The sequence below is a fragment of the Passer montanus genome, unplaced genomic scaffold (assembly GCF_014805655.1).
Source record: "Passer montanus isolate IOZ18808 unplaced genomic scaffold, ASM1480565v1 scaffold19, whole genome shotgun sequence".
Taxonomy (NCBI): Eukaryota; Metazoa; Chordata; class Aves; order Passeriformes; family Passeridae; genus Passer; species Passer montanus.
In genome coordinates, this window is record NW_024366480.1 from 11,306,973 (window position 1) to 11,324,858 (window position 17,886).

A 17,886-nucleotide genomic window follows, 5' to 3' on the forward strand; every position below is an offset into this window, starting at 1 on the left:
AGTTTTAAATTATTTCTTCTATTTAAGATATAAGGCAGAATGAGTTCTAATCAGTGTACTTCAAAATGTTAATAGTTACAATAATTGATGGCAAACTTGATTAAATTACATGTTTATGCTTCAGCAGAGGTACTCTTATCTTTTAATTTTAGTTGCTAACCTTTTAGTTTGAAAGCTTCAGTTATGCTTTCCTTCCTTTATGTCCTAAGTCTTAACTGTACTGAATTATTGTAATACTTCAAGGATACAATTCACTTGCTTTCTGTAATTAGTTTGTGTTTGTATAGGAGCACCATCATCTTGTACTTGGAAACATTATTCATATGTAGTTTTTATTGAGCATGTTATTGCAAAGAAAAGTAAAATCTTATGTAAAAATAAGGGCAGTTTAAGTTTCTACTTGCTTATTGAGTTTAACTTTCTTAACTATAGTAAGTTTGTAGTAAGTTCATCTTAACTACTTAAGTAATTCTCTACTTTCTTCTTACTTTTTAAGTTTTAGTGTATACATTTTTTCAATATTAAAATTAAATCAAAGCCAGATGTCACTTTCTTGGAAGTGGGGTGCTTAGTGATATAAAACTTCTTGTGACTCATATAATTTCATTTATGTTGGGACACAGTGCTTTTTTAAACAACTTAATTGTGGGGGTAAGTTGATAGCCTTTTAATTTTTCTCTGGAAGCAGGTATTACCCTTTTTCTGGATTTTTAAAGGTTACCTTGCCTTTTGCCTTGTACCAGAGAAACTGTGGCTGGAGGCCAGAAAATTCCCAAGGTTATTGCTGTCACTTACAGATCCTCCCTGGAAGGCTGCTCCCCTCACTGTGTTGCTTCTGCCTCATGCTGGTAGATAGGAACTCGAGTACTTCCTCTTTTCTGTACCTTTCTGTAGGTTCTTCATTAATGACAACATTACCAAATCAGATTGTCCACTCCTCGTTGCTTCTGCACCTCCAGTCCATTGGAAGACTTCAGTAGTTCTGTTTTTTAGTTAAAGCCTTCTGCTTTACTCCTCCTGATTATACCTAAACTTGGTTGCTGTCCTGTCCTGCTTTTTTGAACTAGGCTTTTAAAGAAACCTGCTGGGCTTTTAAGGCTCAAGAGCTTTTGCTTTCTCTTTCACTTGTTCTTCATGCTGAGGAAAAGTGAAATTTGAAATTTTCATTTGACACAAGGATACTATTGTCTATTATTTCTTTAAAAATTTGGATTTTACTTTTTATGTGTGTGTTTCTATATATATGTGCATGTACATATGTATGTGTGTGCGTGTGTGTGTGTATATAAAACTATTATGGTATTTACGATGATTGGCCCTGAATCATCTGAAATCTAAAAATAACCTTTCCTAGACTTGCTTTCCCTGTAAGAGATGCCCTAAGTTTCTTTGCATCTTTAGAGAAGTGGTATCCTGTTGCAGGCCTTGACTGTATCAAATATAATAGTCTTGGGTACAATGATCTATTTATTGCTGTATGGAGCAGGTTTGAGGTGACCTTGAGGGCAAATACAGCCTATTATTCTTTCCCCTTGACAAAGGGACCCACAGGACTGCTGATCTCCAGGGTCATCCTCACAGACACACCCTAGTGCAGCTGTTCTTACAGGACCAGTTGCTGAAATGACAGCAGCTATAGTTCTGGATGAAATATTTAATTTGAAGGGCCTTGGAACTCCTCAAAGTAGTTTATTTGGTAGCTCAGACTGTGGTGAAATTGAGAATCAGGAATGCAGAACTGCTGCTTCTTTCCTTTTTACTCAATTAAAAATACAACGTGGCTGGATTCTTGCTTATTTAAATAAATGGTACACTGTGTTGCATGAACTGTATGTATGTAATTAATTTACGTCATCTTGTGTGCTTTGAAAATCAGTTCTTATAAACAAATAAATAATCTAAATAGTGTACATAGTTATTTTCTTCCCAAATTTTCTGGACCTGCAACAAAGTCGTCAAATTACAATGAGCTGTCACTTCTCATTTCTTATAGAGGTCTGTAGTTCCTAGAGAAGACCCAACTTACTCGTTAGATACAGCAAAAGAAAATCTTCTGAATTTATCAGGAGGAATTGATTACTTGCATGAAGAGGTAGGTGCTGGCTTCTTTATTCTTAGCCTATCTGGATAAATCATTTGAGATTTCATAGCATAATAGCAGAATGTTAGAGATTTGTTCAGAAATTACTTAAAATCTATAGAGTTCAGTGAAAGAATTCAGTCCATGCTGTAGTCTTCCCGAAAAGGGGAGTTAATTGTTTTGTGGAAATCTTCTGCAAATGACAGTGGTTTATTATATTTTCCAGGAGATTTACATGATTTCTATTAAAGTTAAAAGTTTTTTACTACGGTGTTCATTTAATGTTCTAAAACTGGAGAGAGTGAGTTACTTTCTTCTCATTGGTTTTCATATGTGAAGCTAATTAAAAGTTATGTCATAGCTGAATGTTCACCAAAAAGTCCTTGATACCTGTAGTATTGTGTTTAAAATGACCTCAGGAGAAAAAATTTTGTTAAAGTCTCACAGGAAAAATAGACAACATCTGTATTCTTTATCCAGTCTTAACAGGAGAATAACTGTAGGTAGGAAATAGTACTTCAGCCATTAGATCTCATTTGCTGAACAAATGTTCTTATAATTTTCTGGCCATGTATAGAGAATCTAATCTGGTGCTTCTACTGAGTGTTGTTATTGTATTGCATTAATATTGATGTATCCAGAACAGTGATTTTCTTAACAAACATTAGTTGTGCCTAAAAAAATTATGTAATATTTACTTAGTTAAAGAAATAGCATTGCTAATTATGAGCTTACTGATTATGGAAATAATTGATAACTCTGATCTGAGAGTCTGGAACTTTAAACACAATTAAGGCATATGCAAGGATGGAAGCATCAGAGATTTTTAAAGCAGTTTGATTTACCTTATCACAAAGCATTGTTTCCTTAAACTAAAATATTCTCAATATTAAGAAAATAAGCATAAAAACCATAGATAAGGGTCAGGAATTAATCAGTGTTTTAGGAGAACTGTCAAATATCATCTCTGATTTTATTCTAGACAACTAGATTTTTGAAAAAAGCTCAGCAACTTGACACAATGACTCAGAAAACCAGGAATAAAAGTCAAGAACTGACTGGCTTTATTGACACAGTGCATACAACCATCAAAGGTATCCTGTTTTTAAGATATTCCCATTTCTTTACAAAATTTAGTAAGGGTATATAATTTGCAACTCTTAACGTCCTATTTACATGAACAATGCTACTGTTTGCACAGGGGATTCAAATATGTTCTCTTTTTTTAGTGGTATGACTAAATTGTTTATTCTCCTACTCAGTGCTTGCTGAAGTTGCTTTGTCACTAAATGAAACACTGGGCCTGGATCTGCCACTGTCAAATGCTGCATCTCAGAGTCTGCAGGATGAAATTTCTGCCCTTTTGGATGCATTGCGCAAGAAAGATTTTGTTCAGCAGCACCATAATGCTACCACAGTCCTAAAGTAAGCCTGTTCTACCAAAAACTTGATTTCTCATATGTCTCTGCCATGCAACACTGCTTTTTTGAAGACATAGCTGAAGAAACATTTTTCTATAATAAGTGGCAGTGTGATAGTTAGCCCAGGTGGAGCTGTGTGAACTTTGCTTTGAAGTTACATGATTTGGTGATACTTGGTCATCCCATGTGATACAAATCAATAATAAAGTACTTTGAAAGTCTGTAAAATCAATAGTAAAGTCTGTTAACTTGGATGTGATACAAAATTCCCTTGCAATAATTCAGAAGACTCAGTGATTTCAGATTCTTTCAGATCTGAGCCTAATACACTTGTGTGTTGGTTTTGGCTGAAAACTGTCTCAGTCAATTGCAAGCCCAGGACATGTCAGACCTGCTGAAGGACATGACAATTGATTGTCACTGGAATATGTAATACAAAGATCTGCAAATAAAACCAAGGCATTTTTAAAAGCATTCTGAGCCATTGCTTAGGATTGTATTCTGTTGTCTTGATTTGTCCCCAGTTGAAGGCTATTTTGAAATGGCTTTTATAGTCACTATTACTACTTATTACCAGACTTGGCAAGATAAAAAATTACTGTTCCAAAAGTCAGAAAAGTTTTTGTTCCACGTTCAGAAATACTAACTAATGCTATATCACACTAAAACCTATAGGAATGTTAACACTGAGTTCGGGGACAAGGATTTAGACCAGAGTAGAATATTTCTGAAAATTTGACTTTTTTTTTTTATAAAGTGCTTTGGATTAAGCAGGATAGGGTGTTTGTCTTGGTAGCATGTCTCATTTTGTTCAGCAGACTCTTCTGCTGAATATAGAACTGTATAGAAACTATACAGACATGAAAATGGACCAGAAATGTAGCATTTATTCTTATGATACATTTCTGGAACTTCAAATATGTCTCCAGATGTGTTGTTCCATAGTAACAGAATGTTCTGACTTTCAATATCAACAGCTTTTGAGCTGTTATAGAAGGTGTTTGCAAATTAACTTTTTCAATTATACTCTCTGTTGAAATTTCTGAAAGCACTCTGATAAGGGCCCTTTGACAGATTGAAGAAGAGAGCTAGTAACTTCTATAAGGTTGTTTGCTCTGCAGAATTTCTTAAGAAATGCAGCTGTAAATTAAAAAATTATTTAAATAAGCAGCTTGCTAGTCTGTATTTTAGGGAGTAGATGTTACTGCGTGACTCAGAATGGACTGAGTTTGTGATAATGTACTTTGGGCAACATTTATAACTGAGGTCTCCACACATTTGCCATGAAAGGCAAAGGCCTTTAATTGACAGACAATTTGGAATAGAACCTTTTTACTCTATGCTGAAACAGAAGCCATTGTTGACTTGTAAAATGCTTTAGATCTTGTAACTTTTTTAAGGCTGTGGCTTCTGATTGAAGGGATTCTGAATTTTTAGTTTTAGGAAATACATGCAAATGCACATCTGCTGTTCAATAAGGAAGTTGGAATGCATTTTGCTGTATATAACTGTGTAATAAACTAGGTTTCTTTTGCTTTGGCTAAAGATCTATGTTACATGCACTCAGATTAACAAGGACAAACATTTATGTAAAAATACCATTTCAGGAGTTGCAATGTTCAGCATATGTGCTGAAATGAAGAGAAACCAAGGAGTAGACTTTCAGGATAATTATAACTTATGTTCCTTTAGTGCTGGAAAGTGTTCAAATGAAGATGCAAATATTCCCAAATTGAATAGCTGAAGCAATTAACAGCTGACAGATTTGGGAGAATTTAATATTTGCCTGATAATCTCTGTTGCTGATTAAAAATATAAGTGCAGAGATTGTTCATATCATGTTCATTTAAATGAGATTCTTTATTTTTATTTGATATTTAACTTTTCTGGGCTCTTGCATATATGTCTTTCAGTTCTGGTCACTTGTTTCTTGCCAGTGCCAATCCTTGTAAATGATGTTTTGATCCTACATTCAAAATATGAATCACTACAATTCAGATATAGAGTTCTCCCAGAGGAACATTTCACAGAGATTTTGATGTGGGCGGGTATGTCCCAAATCAAGTCCAAAGAAATGTGATTCATACTCACCCCTTTTCTCTCTAGTCATTACATGCAAAGTTTATGAACTGTATTACTATCCTCTCCCCAGGCAGTCATCATTTTGTGTGGTAAGATGAATAACTAAACCACCATGTCTGCTATTCTAGAAAAAAATGTCAGACTTTAGTATGATGATGCATATAAATTAACTTCACATTATGCCATTTTTCTCCTTAAGAAATCCTAAGTTCCTCCTTTGCTGGTTCTTTAAGTTCTGATTACTTTCCTTTTTCAGAGCTGCAGAAAAGTTGTTGACCCAGGTTCAGAAAGAGTATCTCAAACCCCAGCAGGAACTTGCTGAACTAAAAGGGAATGCCAGCCAATTCTTATCAAAGCAGAACAGCCGACTGCAGGATGCCCAGGACCTGGTGAACGAGGCACTCGCTAACATCAATGAGACCCATCGCTTGTTTCCTCTCATCTCCAGCAACCTGGCAGAGTTAAATGTAAGACTGGACAGTCAGTGTCGCTGCATAAGAAATACCAAATATGTGATTGTGTTTAAAAGCTGATATTTTACATTTTTAAGCATATTTAAATGTTTCAATATATATGATACCTTAAAAATTTAAAGGAAACCAGACCCGTGTTTGAAAACAACAATATTATGTTATGTGAACTCATCAGTATAGCTGGCTTATCAGCCTACTATAAAACACTTGATTTATGCTATAGGACAAAAAGCTAAAAATAAAGGAAGGTGAAGAAATCTCGACCAAGCTCAATAAAGAAGGGAAGGTCCTACTGAATGATGCTGCTGCTCTTGCCCAAGATGTAAAGAACTCTACATTTGTAAGTCCATAAGTTTTAACATCCTCTTAGAGACCCTCAAATTTATTTTGCTAGTGAAACAAAAACAAAAAAAAAGGAAACTTTTCTTTGCAGGATGTGGAAGCCCACCAGAATGGGTTGGTCCTGTGGAGCACCAAACTGCGACATCACGTGGATGAGCTGGTGATGCAGATGTCTGTGAGAGGAGTGCTTGACTTGGTATACAGAGCTGAGGAACATGCCACCCAGTTCCAAAAACTTGCAGATGCACTAGAGAGGTAATCAACTGAAGAATTACAAAATTATGAGGTTTACATTAGTGTCAGATTTAATAGGTAGAGGCATAACTCACTAAACTAATTCCCTGCCCATGTTTTGAAAACAGAAAATTTTGCTTGGAGCAACATTAAGCAATTCTTGACCTCACCACAGCTAGATGAATTCAATAAAGCAAAATTTAACATAAATTAGATTTCAGATGCTTACAATTTTATCCTAGATCCTGTATCTGTGCTTAGCTTTTGCATTTCAGGTAGGGGCTTGTTTCTGTTCTGTTTAGGCAATACAATTTGATTGTTCTAAGGGTCTTTATAAATTGAAAAAATTAACCTAGGCAAAAGGAACAAAATAGGAGAAAAAAATAGAGATGGAATGGGAAAAAAAAAAAACAGAACAGCAACTAACTAAATAGAAAAAAGCCCTGTAATTGAAAACCTTTTAACTTGGTCTTTGAGTTCAAAATAATGAATTGAAAGCCCCTTATGCAACACTGGGCAAGGTGTGCTCATTTTTTTCAGAATGCATCATGTATTCTGGAAAGATGTGCATGTTGTAATTGAAGACATGGAACTCAGTGCTTGATTGAAAACAGGATTCCTTGTTAATTGTCTGTTCAGTGACCTTTCCAGAGTAAGAAATGTGACTCTGAACACAACTGCTGCTATCTACACTCACTCCAGCGTTCAAAGTGTGATTGAAAGAACAGAAAGTTTGGCAGATGATGCATCTAGAGTTGTGAGTGGCCCCTTGGATTTAGTAAGTATCAAAATCAGTACTTTAATTTATGTCTGCCCCTTTCTCATTTAAGAATATTTATTCTAGTTGTTTCTGCACTTGCTGAAAACTTGAGTCTTTTTGATGGAGGCATAACCTTGATGGCAGCCTGTCCTACCAGCTAGTATGTACTGTATCCTGAATCCCTACTCCAAGGCAGTAATGACACCACATCTCAAGTTCTGTTTACCTTGCTTTTCTCTCTGCCACAGTACCATTTTCCCTTTGTCTTGTTTGCTTTTTAATGTCTAATGCATGTTTAGCTGGACTGGACTTGATTCTATGAGGGTTTATATCAGGTATCTGACATGTATTCCTGTAGAGCTTAAATTCCCAAACCTCTAGATCTCCCTTCTACCTTTGGAATTATTCAATGATCTCCTTATTTGACCTATCAGTCTTCCACTTCTGTCTGGATATTCCCAACCACAGCTACTTTGCTTAGTAGGGGACATTTAATAACAAATGTATGTTTGTGTCTCATCTACCATCCCTCTGCCTTCAAAGATTATCAGATTATTACTGAAACAGTTGGTTAGAAAGACCAGACGAGCTCCCAGTCTGATATTAAGAGTTTCCCATAATTTAATTTCCCCCTCACATGTCTTTGTCATGCACATTATACCTGCACAAGCAAATGTGTGAGAATGCATTTACATGATAGTGATCAAAAAAGTTGACATTGTTTTGTGAGCTTTCATGTTTTTATATAGCACTTTGTCTTATTAAAGTTGTCTACAGCATGAATCCTTCAAGGTGTTTTTCCAGGTTTTTTCAGTTGGAGAAAATTAAAAGAAAGCCTCTAAGATTGTGATTTTGAAATATCTCACTTTAAATTGCTCCATGATGGAAATTTTGAATTAGGTCTGGAATTAAAATTTCCAAGAGACAGCACCGAATCACTAGCAGTATTGAAACAAAATTTTTTTTAGGTTTTCTTTCATAGTCATCTTTTTTTTTTATTATGAAACACAAAGACCCTCAATGTCTCATTCTTGAATAAAGGATAACAACTTGTATTATTTTTAATGGATGCTTAATAAGGTAATGAATAGAATATCTCATAAATAACACGAATGTTCAATAACTTTATGTAGGGGTCTGAAAATGCTTAAATGTTTTCAGTTGATTTTCTGTTTTTCATATGTGGCAACTTAATGTCTGTGTTTTTTAGCCAGAGGAGTCTTTCAGTCTTCTGGGAAAAGAAACTCTACTGCTTAGCTCCAAATTTCAGAATGAAGCTAAAAATCTGAAGAAAAAAAGTGATGGTCAGTTCTGTAGAATTCATATTCTGGCTCTATTTCTTTTCCCCATTTCTGTTTTGTGCTGTGCTGTGTTTTTTTTTTTTTTACGTCGTTGATTATTTTTTTTAATGAGTGTAAGCTAAGGTGTGTGTGTGTATATATATATATATATATATATATATATATATATATATGACTATGTACATATTGTCCTGCAATTAAGATTAATATTTTGTGGATTCTCATAGTATTTTCATTTTTTGGGTAAGAATAAAATTTTTCTCTGTAAACATTCAAAATTTGGCCTTCACTATACCCCATTTACGTATAAGCAGTGCTTGCAGTGGCTGTTTTTCCAAAAAAATTAATTTAAATTTAATTTTAATTAAATCCTGATCCTTTTTATTTGTTCCTGCTGGACAGCTAAAATACAGAAAAAAAGCTGAAGTTCTTTGTCTCCATAAACTCAAAAATACTTTTGTTTTTTCTATTACTCCAAGGCAAGGCATTGAACCACAATACTAGTAAGGCATTGAAGTCTATACCGTGAAAATTCAAAAGCATTTTTAACAAAGGCTTTGTGTGGGAGCAGAAGCAAACTCCAAGTTAAATTTTTGACAAAATTGGACAGAAAGGGAATGTTTCACAGAGATAAACTGTAATTGTAAAATAGTGTTGTCTTGCAATACTGGTGGTTTACAAATATGTATAAATATTATGTAATTCAGATGGACAGGATTCCCTTTTTTTGTTCCTTCTATTCTGCATATTTTAATTTATAATGAGAGGATTCTGCAAACAGATCACAAATATATAGAAAAAAGCCACTTATTTGGCTCCTGTTAGATAACATAAAACATGGAGAACACTGTAAAAAATATTACAGTTCACAGTCATGGAATAATTTTAATTTATAGCCATTTCCTTGCTATGTTTGGAGCCATTAAGTCTCCTGGAATTGGCCAAAAAGGATAGCTTTGAACAGAGCAGTACCCAGAGGAGCTTATCTATTTATACTGCATTCATTTTGCATTCCTGTTTGTAAAATGCTCTTTCTGTTGAAAAAAAAGAAAAAAAAAAGTTCAATTGATGATATAAATTGATACTTTGGTGTTGTGTGGGTTGTATTGTATTTGTTTATATGCATGTTATTTCTTTCAACAGGACTTCTATTTGGATTGAATGGGTTGAACAAAAAGGTAGAAAAGATTCAGGAAAGTACTAATAAAATTGGCAACCAACTTAATGATTCTCTGTTGACACTCAGAGCATTGCATAACAGTAAGTGAAATTTATATTGACATTCTCCTTATTACAGAACTCTAGTACAATGGTAATAAAACCCTGTTTATTATCTGATTGCAGAAACCTAGCAATGAACTACACTGGAGACTTCATTTAGCCTCCTAAATATTTTACATTCTTTTCAGTAAACCCATTAAACATAATTGGGTTATGGTATAAGGTCTGCAGTCTGATTCACACTTCACATTGCTGTGAATCAGGAGGGGCTCTGATAGAAATATAATTGTACTGATATGTAAGGAGGGTGAAGCTATAGAAGATATAATCCCACATGCAGAGAAATTTACATATGGAACTCTGAGATTTCACTTTCTTTTCTGGCTTCTTTCAAAACTGTTCATATTAATCTATGAACTTTACAGCCTGCATGTAAATGTTTTCTTGTTGTAAATGCAGACTTCATTTAATTGATTAAAATCTATTTGCTGTGCTTTTTTAAAATGAATGAATTCCTCTTTTTCCAATCATTAGTTTGAATAAAAGCAAGACCTAAAGTTCATGGAAACTAATAGAGAAAATTACTTTGAAGTTGTGAATAAGAGGGTCTAAAATACTTTGCCAATCTTAATAATATATTTTGAGTTAGAAAAACATTGATAAAGACCTCTTGCTAGGGTTGTTTGAGTCTACTCTGAATCTGGATCAGAATGCTAAGTTCAAAGCCTCAAAATACCCATTTTGCAATTCAAAGACCTAATTCATGCTAAAGGGTAATAGTAGTGATGATGTTACACTGGATATGAGCTGCAGGATGCTATCTATCATAAAGCTACACATTGAAAATTAAATCATTAAAATCACAGGAGTGTTCTCCTTAACTCACAGCTTAACATTGTTTGATTTCAGCTTTGTTGTTACACTTCTTGAAGTTGTCTCTTTTTTTTCCCCTGGTCAGAGATTGATGGTGGCATTGCTCTCTGTGTAGAGAGTGGAGAAGGAGGATCCTTGGAGGTCTAACTCAGGCCTTTTTTGCCAGCTGCAGCCTCTTCCCACTCTTGTGGGCAGGGGGTGTAAGGGGCAGGCTGAGACTGGGGGTGGTGCACTCAGTTTACAGGTGATTGTAGCCAAAACCAGAGGGTGTAACAGAGCTTCTGCCTCACCAGCTTTGCATGGAGTCAAAACCTCAGTCTCAGACTATCTGGGTTCCAACACTCGTTTAGGGAACTTAAACACTGTGAGCCTGATGCATTCATAGAAACTTCATGATGAGACGGGCAGAATCAAGTTCCCCAAAGAAACAACAATACAATTCTTACTATGACAGGAATGTAATTTACAGCATTCCTAGTATTTTGACTATGTTTGTAGCTGCTGTTACAAAGCCAGGCATTTCTTAGTCACAAGAATATATGAAAGTTTTGAATGTTTTTTGACCTTGGAACTGTGTTTCAGATAGCAGGAAACACATGCTTGAAGTGAAAGAGCTGGCTGTGTCTGCAAACACCAGTGCTGTGGTGGATTTAAGTCACTTTGGGGAGTTCAGTCAAAAGCTAATGCATACATCTTCTACATTGTCCCAAGTTAATGACACTTTGAGGAAAACAAGTGAACTCATAACTGATTCATCAAAAGCTGGTAAGTTTGCTCTGTGGCAATGTCATTGCTAGCAGAAGCAGTATTAATATTCAATTTTAACAGGCATTAAATAAGAGTCTGATGGACTGAGAGTTTATTCCTAATTCAGTAAAAATATGCTAACTTTCAAAAAAAGTCCTCTAGAGAATTCACATGGGATGTATATCCCTTACTGATGTTAAAAGTTGCTGAAACCAAAATGATCACAAGCTGGCTACCTTGGCTAAGTATTTTAGCAATTTCACCCTGCCTCAACGTTTCTTTTATGTTTCCACAGCATACACAGCTGAAAAACAAGTTAAAGAAGTTGAAGCACAAGCAAGTCTTTTATTGGATAGACTCAAACCTTTGAAAATGCTAGAGGAGAACCTGAACAGAAACCTGTCTGAAATTAAAGAACTTATCAGCCAGGCCCGCAAGCAGGCAGCATCTGTAAGTTCTATCATCCCAGATTTAATGAATTTTCACCTTTAGCAGGGGGGTTGTTTGAGATAAGGAGCCTAAAATTTATTTTCAAGGTACCTGGTTGTTACTGTGGAGTCTCAGTGAAGTCCAAAGAGCACTGACTGATGCTAAAATCATACTGGCAACATTTTAAGGTTTTAGCATCAAAGTTCTTATTGCATTTGTGAGTTTGTCAGAACAGCCAGCTAGTAATTTATCTGCTATTTCCTCCTGTTTCCTATAAAAATAATGAAACATAGTATGCCAGAGAGCAGTCATCAGAGATTTTGATAAGAAAGAGACAAGTTGGAGGATGGTACTGCTATTCTCTTTAGTATGAGATGTTAATTTTTGAGGTTATTTAGAGATTGATGTGGGGTGCCCCATGTAACATCAACTACCGTGACAAACTTGTTGTCAAGAGTGTTGATTCTATGAATAAATTTGCCATCTATGGCCTGTCATGTCCATATGTTCTTTGCGAGAAGCAGTTGACCATCCAGAGTACTTTAAGACAGTGTACTTGTTTTTAAATCTCTGCTTCTACCTTAAAGACAGCAAAAGTGAATCAGCTGTACTATGGATCTCATGGACTGTGAGAGAAATATGAAAATGACTTTGCAATGAGTAATTTTTGGTATGCAATTGACATACTTGTGGATATGTTATTGTAAGGTTTAGGGGGATTTTTTTTTTTAAAGAAGGCACTCAGTTCTTTCTGCAAAGCTTCTTAATTATATGGTTATTGCTTCTCTGTCACAGTCTACTGAAGCTTAATGAATCCACTACAAAAAAAAAGAGAATGGTGTTTTCTGAGGTGTCATAAGCCACAGAAGTTCCTGCAAGGTGAAAAGAAGTGTTAGCAAAATCCCTTTTTCCAATTTGAGAGAATTTGTTCTGTTTGAGGTGGGGGGGTGGGGGTTAAGGGTTTTGTTTTGTTTCAGGTTTTGGGGAGGGCGGGGGTTTGGGTTTTTTGTTAGTTTGCATTTTTGTTTGGTCTTTTTTGTTTGTTAGTTTGTAATGTTTTGCTATGTAAGAGAAACTTTATATATCTGTGTCCAGATTCATGCACACACACATGTATGCTATATGCATTTAGTAGTTACAGGTATATTCCATAAAGTTAAAGGAATTAAGGCTTTTTTCTTGCTAAGATGGATTTTCTGTCACTATACTACCAAGCTGCTGGAAGTTTGGTTGCATTTAGCTTGGATTAATTTTTCATCAGTTTACTAAACAGTGGTCTTAGGGATATGACAATAAGAATATTATTTATTTAGTCTTTAAAAAAATTGAACTTGCCATAGATTCACAAATGTATTTTTTAATATTGTGTAAACTGTTACAAATTTGAAGTAGCCAGAATTGTTGCAGACAGTCTCCTTCTTAATTAGTTAAAAAAATAAATCTCTCCATATAGACTAGAAATGGTTTCCTTTATTTTAAAACATTTTGAATTTCTGCATCTTTATTTTCTGATGTTATGACATGGCTTTTTGCAGCTACATGGTCTTCTGACCCAAGACTTATTGTTGTTTTGTGAGGTATTTGAATGGTTTGTTTACTGATTCAAACCTACCAATTGAGTGAGCGTAAGACAGATTTCATACCTTTTTCTTGTGAATCTCTTTATCATGTGACACCTAGAAGATTGAAGTAATCTATCCCAGGTAGCAATACTTAGATTGCATGGAAGGATCTCAGCAAAAGGTTTGCATTTGTTGGTCAGAAGCTAAGTAGATATTCCACAAATGAGTGCTGTGTTCACTGAGACTTGTTTAGATTCCGTTCTCTTCTTGTCCCCCCAGATTAAAGTTGCAGTATCAGCAGACAGAGATTGCATTCGTGCCTATCAACCCCAAATTTCATCTACAAATTACAACACCTTAACACTCAATGTGAAAACTGCTGAACCAGATAACCTCCTTTTCTACTTGGGTAGCAATGGAAAGGTAAGTTTCTGGTGTACATTTACTGAAGGTGATGGTAGCCAAAAGTTTTAAATTACTTTTAAAAGTTTTAAATATGCCTTTTCTTTGTGGGTTCTCTGCTTGTTTTTTTACCTTTGTTGGGGTCAGTATTCAAGGCACTTGAGACTACAGTTCACATTCAGACTCAGGTGTTTATTGTTTCTTATCAGTGCTACAGCCTCACAACTGTGAGTTTTGTAGCCTTTCATTAGTAAGGCACAAAATGGTTAACTCTCTCTTGTTACAAGGTCTTTTAAGGCTGACCTATCTAATTAAGAAATGATACATAGATTATTTTCCCTTTTAACCTAATAACTGATCCCTTGAAGCCCTCAATGTGACTTTTCTGTTCAATTACAAAATATCACCCAAACCCATGAAGAAGAAGGAGGAAGAAGGTAAAGAAGAACAACTTGTCTCTGCCTTAAAACCTCTTATCTTGTTTCATATTTATTTCTGTATTCTAAAACACCAAACTCTAAGTTTTCTACTCTGTGATATTATACACTTCTAACTAACTACACACTCATAATCTTAGTGCTATTAATCAATTTTGGAAGCTTTCTCCATAGCCTCAGGTCAAATACAGTGTTCTCTTGCGAGTCTGTGCCTCTCAGCACAGAAAGTTTAAAATTCTCAGCATCTAGGGTTCCAATATTTCTTACTTGATTTCAAATTAAGTAACCAAGTGAGGCCCCTTGCAGACAGATGTGTTCACTAGGGGTGGAAATATTTTTGTGCCTTAGATGATTCCAGAGATTTCAAAGGTAGACAAGAGAAGCACCAGGTGCCTTAGTCGCTGCTTCTTGACCCTGTGCTGAAACTCCCCCTTCCTTTTCCTGTGATGTGCATTAACCACATGGAGTGTAACACCCACTGTGATACTTACATGTAGCATGCTGGAGTGCATCAAATGATCCGCTTGGTAACACAGCTAAACTTCTTGAAGTTTGCCCTCATGAGCATCGAGCATCCACCCACTTAGAAGAGAACATGATGGCCACATTGCTCTCCTTCTCATTCTCTCTGCTATCCCAAAAAATGCACAGCTCTTAGTTCTATGTGGCACACTATCATGGGATAGTACTTTTTCACAGACTACTAAGTGTATGTGTGTGTATATATATATATATATATATATAAATAAATAAAGAAGACATTCAGCTACTTGCATATAACCTGTGGGAGTTTTGTCTCATTAGAAGTGAGTGAAAAGCCTGATTTTGCTAAACATCAACTCCTGTAATATGGGATTTAGCGACATGAGTCTGGAAAGACTTTCTCCATGTTACTGGTGAAAGTACACATTTGATACCACAAATTAGAATAGGCTCTGCTGTTTTTCAGACAGACTTCCTGGCAGTGGAGATGCGACGTGGTAAGGTAGCTCTTCTTTGGGATCTGGGCTCTGGACCAACAAGAGTGGAATACCCTGATTTTCAAATCGACAACAACAAATGGCACAGAATACATGCCACCAGGTAATTAAAATGAGAAAGCCACAAGTGTTGTGCACAAAGCATCCACTGAGTTTTTCAGTGATGAGCTTTTTCATGTCCATAGAAGGAGAAGCCAATAGTATGTATGTGTTGATGAGGCCTGGTGATTTCTATGACTATTTATTAGTATTTGTATTTGGCAGGTTTGGAAAAACGGGTACACTCAGCATAGAGGAAATGAACTCCAATCAGAAGCCTTCGCCTAAATCTGGAACCTCTCTGGGGACAGCCAGCATATTGGATGTTAACAAGTCGACCCTAATGTTTATTGGAGGACTTGGAGGACAAATCAAGGTTAAATTCTGAGATCAGCATTCTGTTAATAGTTTTGAACATGTTTGAGAAATACTTTTCTGTTAGAAGTAATTGCTTGATTTGGTTACTTCATCAAGAAATGCCAGGTACTCTGAGCATAAAGCAGAGGTGCTGTAAGGCTCTTCTTGTATCCTGAAGTTAATTTTCCCTGGAAATTTTTGCATAAAGTTTGAACCAGGGCAGTCTGTGTGTGCATGTGCCATGTATAAACATTATCAAATGGTTTTGTTTGCTTCTTCCATGGCAATTGTTATTCATGCCGTGAGGGGTGTGTAAGTAGGTCAAGGACATAGTTATTTTACTCTTTTGATGTACCAATCTATCATTATTTCAATTATAATTGTCAATAGTTACACTAAAACATGTTGTTCTCCTATTATGATTTATATCTAACAAAGTTGAAGTTCAGGGAAAACAACCAAGCAAAAATTTTGCTGCATAATTTTCAGAGTACTCAACGTTAATTGTATTCATGAAATATTTATTTTCTTATAGAAATCACCTGCTGTTAAGGTGACCCATTTTAAAGGGTGCCTAGGAGAGGCATCCCTGAATGGCAAATCTGTTGGTCTTTGGAACTACATAGAAAGAGAGGGCAAGTGCAATGGCTGTTTTGGAAGGTATTTTGTCTCACTCTCTTTTGTTTTGTTTTATTTTTTTCAACTTGTTTAGAGTAATTTACATTTGTAATATTATATTTTTATGTTAAATAAGCATATGGAGCTCAGAAAAATTGCAGTGTTTCACTGATCATTAACTTACAGTCTTGAGCACGTTAATTTCAGTGTGTTAGTGGTATCAAATAACTTCTTTGTATGGAATTTCAGTTTTTGAATCACCTTTTCAGAGAGGTTTTATTGCTGCTTTCTATTTTGTGCATGGGAAATAGGGACTACCAGTGAACCAAAATACTGAGGAATCTTTGCTTTTCAGTAATTTTCTGCCAGACAGATTTATTTTTTCCTAGGGTAAGAAACAGTGTAAAGCAGTCTTATAAAAAAACTGATAGCAAAACTGTAGCCACTGAGCTTGGTGCCTTTTGCAGACTACTATTTTATGTTGAAGGAATAAAAAAGAATTATGCTTGTCCATATTCCCTTTGCAGAATATTTCATGCAGAAACAGCAGAGGGTGCTGCTTGATTGTATGAGATATTTTTTGCAAGTCTTGTACTGCAGGGAAAGGGGCTAATAGATCATGTATTGTAAGTGCAATTATGCAAAGCATTTTGAGAAATGGATGACATGTTTTAATTTAGAGGGAGTATGCTCTAACAATTATTTTTCCCTTAGGAAATCACTGGGTTTGGCTTTCATTTTTGTATATAAGGGAAGAACACTTACCTTGTGTGCATCCTTCCCCATGGCTAAATTGTGTGTTGTGAGGTTAATGAAAGTGGCCATTGGCTGGAATCCTTCAGTTATTCATTATATCAAGATTTGAGTGTTTCCCCACACTTCATAAATTACTGCCTGGAGGCTGCACTGACTGAGCAGTACCTGAAGGGAGCCAACCAGAAAGATGGAGAGAGAGACTATTTACAGGGGCATGGAGTGACAGGACAAGGGGTAATGGATTCCAGCTGGAAGAGAGTAGGTGGAGATTAGATTCTAGGAGGAAAGTCTTTACTGTGAGGGTGGTGAGATGCTGGAAGATGTTGCCCCGAGAAGTTGTGGATGTCCCATTCCTGGAAGTGTTAAGGCCAGGTTGGATGTGCCTCTGATCAGCCTGGTCTAGTGGAAGGTGTCCCTCACGTGGCAGGGGGTGGAATGGGCTTTAAGGTCCCTCCCAACCCAAACTATTCTGTGACCTAACTTTTGTTATATTTTATGTAAAAATTACTGGGAAAAAAGCAAGTGCTCAGTTAACATTTTTATACTGGTTTTCTGCTGTAGTCCACAGGATGAAGACACTTCATTCCATTTTGATGGCAGTGGATACTCGGTTGTGGAGAAGGCACTTCGCTCAACAGTGACTCAGATATTAATATCTTTCAGTACCTTTTCACCAAATGGGCTTCTTCTGTATCTTGCTTCAAATGGCACTGTAAGGAAATGGATCAGATTCCTAAACTGTCATTCAGCTTTTACATATATTAGAGCGTAT

General features: G+C 35.8%; 1 protein-coding gene across 1 annotated transcript in view; it reads left to right on the forward strand.

The window, feature by feature from the left end:
• Nucleotides 1-17,886, forward strand: part of LAMA1 (laminin subunit alpha 1) — a 101,168-nt gene that overhangs the window by 67,862 nt on the left and 15,420 nt on the right. The window contains exons 34-49 of the mRNA XM_039706272.1: nucleotides 1,994-2,092; nucleotides 3,063-3,174; nucleotides 3,343-3,505; nucleotides 5,840-6,050; nucleotides 6,280-6,396; nucleotides 6,490-6,653; nucleotides 7,272-7,410; nucleotides 8,603-8,696; nucleotides 9,837-9,953; nucleotides 11,370-11,552; nucleotides 11,830-11,984; nucleotides 13,805-13,948; nucleotides 15,314-15,447; nucleotides 15,609-15,759; nucleotides 16,276-16,400; nucleotides 17,676-17,826. Of these exons, the coding sequence (XP_039562206.1) occupies nucleotides 1,994-2,092; nucleotides 3,063-3,174; nucleotides 3,343-3,505; nucleotides 5,840-6,050; nucleotides 6,280-6,396; nucleotides 6,490-6,653; nucleotides 7,272-7,410; nucleotides 8,603-8,696; nucleotides 9,837-9,953; nucleotides 11,370-11,552; nucleotides 11,830-11,984; nucleotides 13,805-13,948; nucleotides 15,314-15,447; nucleotides 15,609-15,759; nucleotides 16,276-16,400; nucleotides 17,676-17,826 (2,259 nt within the window). The remainder of the gene's footprint in view (nucleotides 1-1,993; nucleotides 2,093-3,062; nucleotides 3,175-3,342; nucleotides 3,506-5,839; nucleotides 6,051-6,279; nucleotides 6,397-6,489; nucleotides 6,654-7,271; nucleotides 7,411-8,602; nucleotides 8,697-9,836; nucleotides 9,954-11,369; nucleotides 11,553-11,829; nucleotides 11,985-13,804; nucleotides 13,949-15,313; nucleotides 15,448-15,608; nucleotides 15,760-16,275; nucleotides 16,401-17,675; nucleotides 17,827-17,886) is intronic.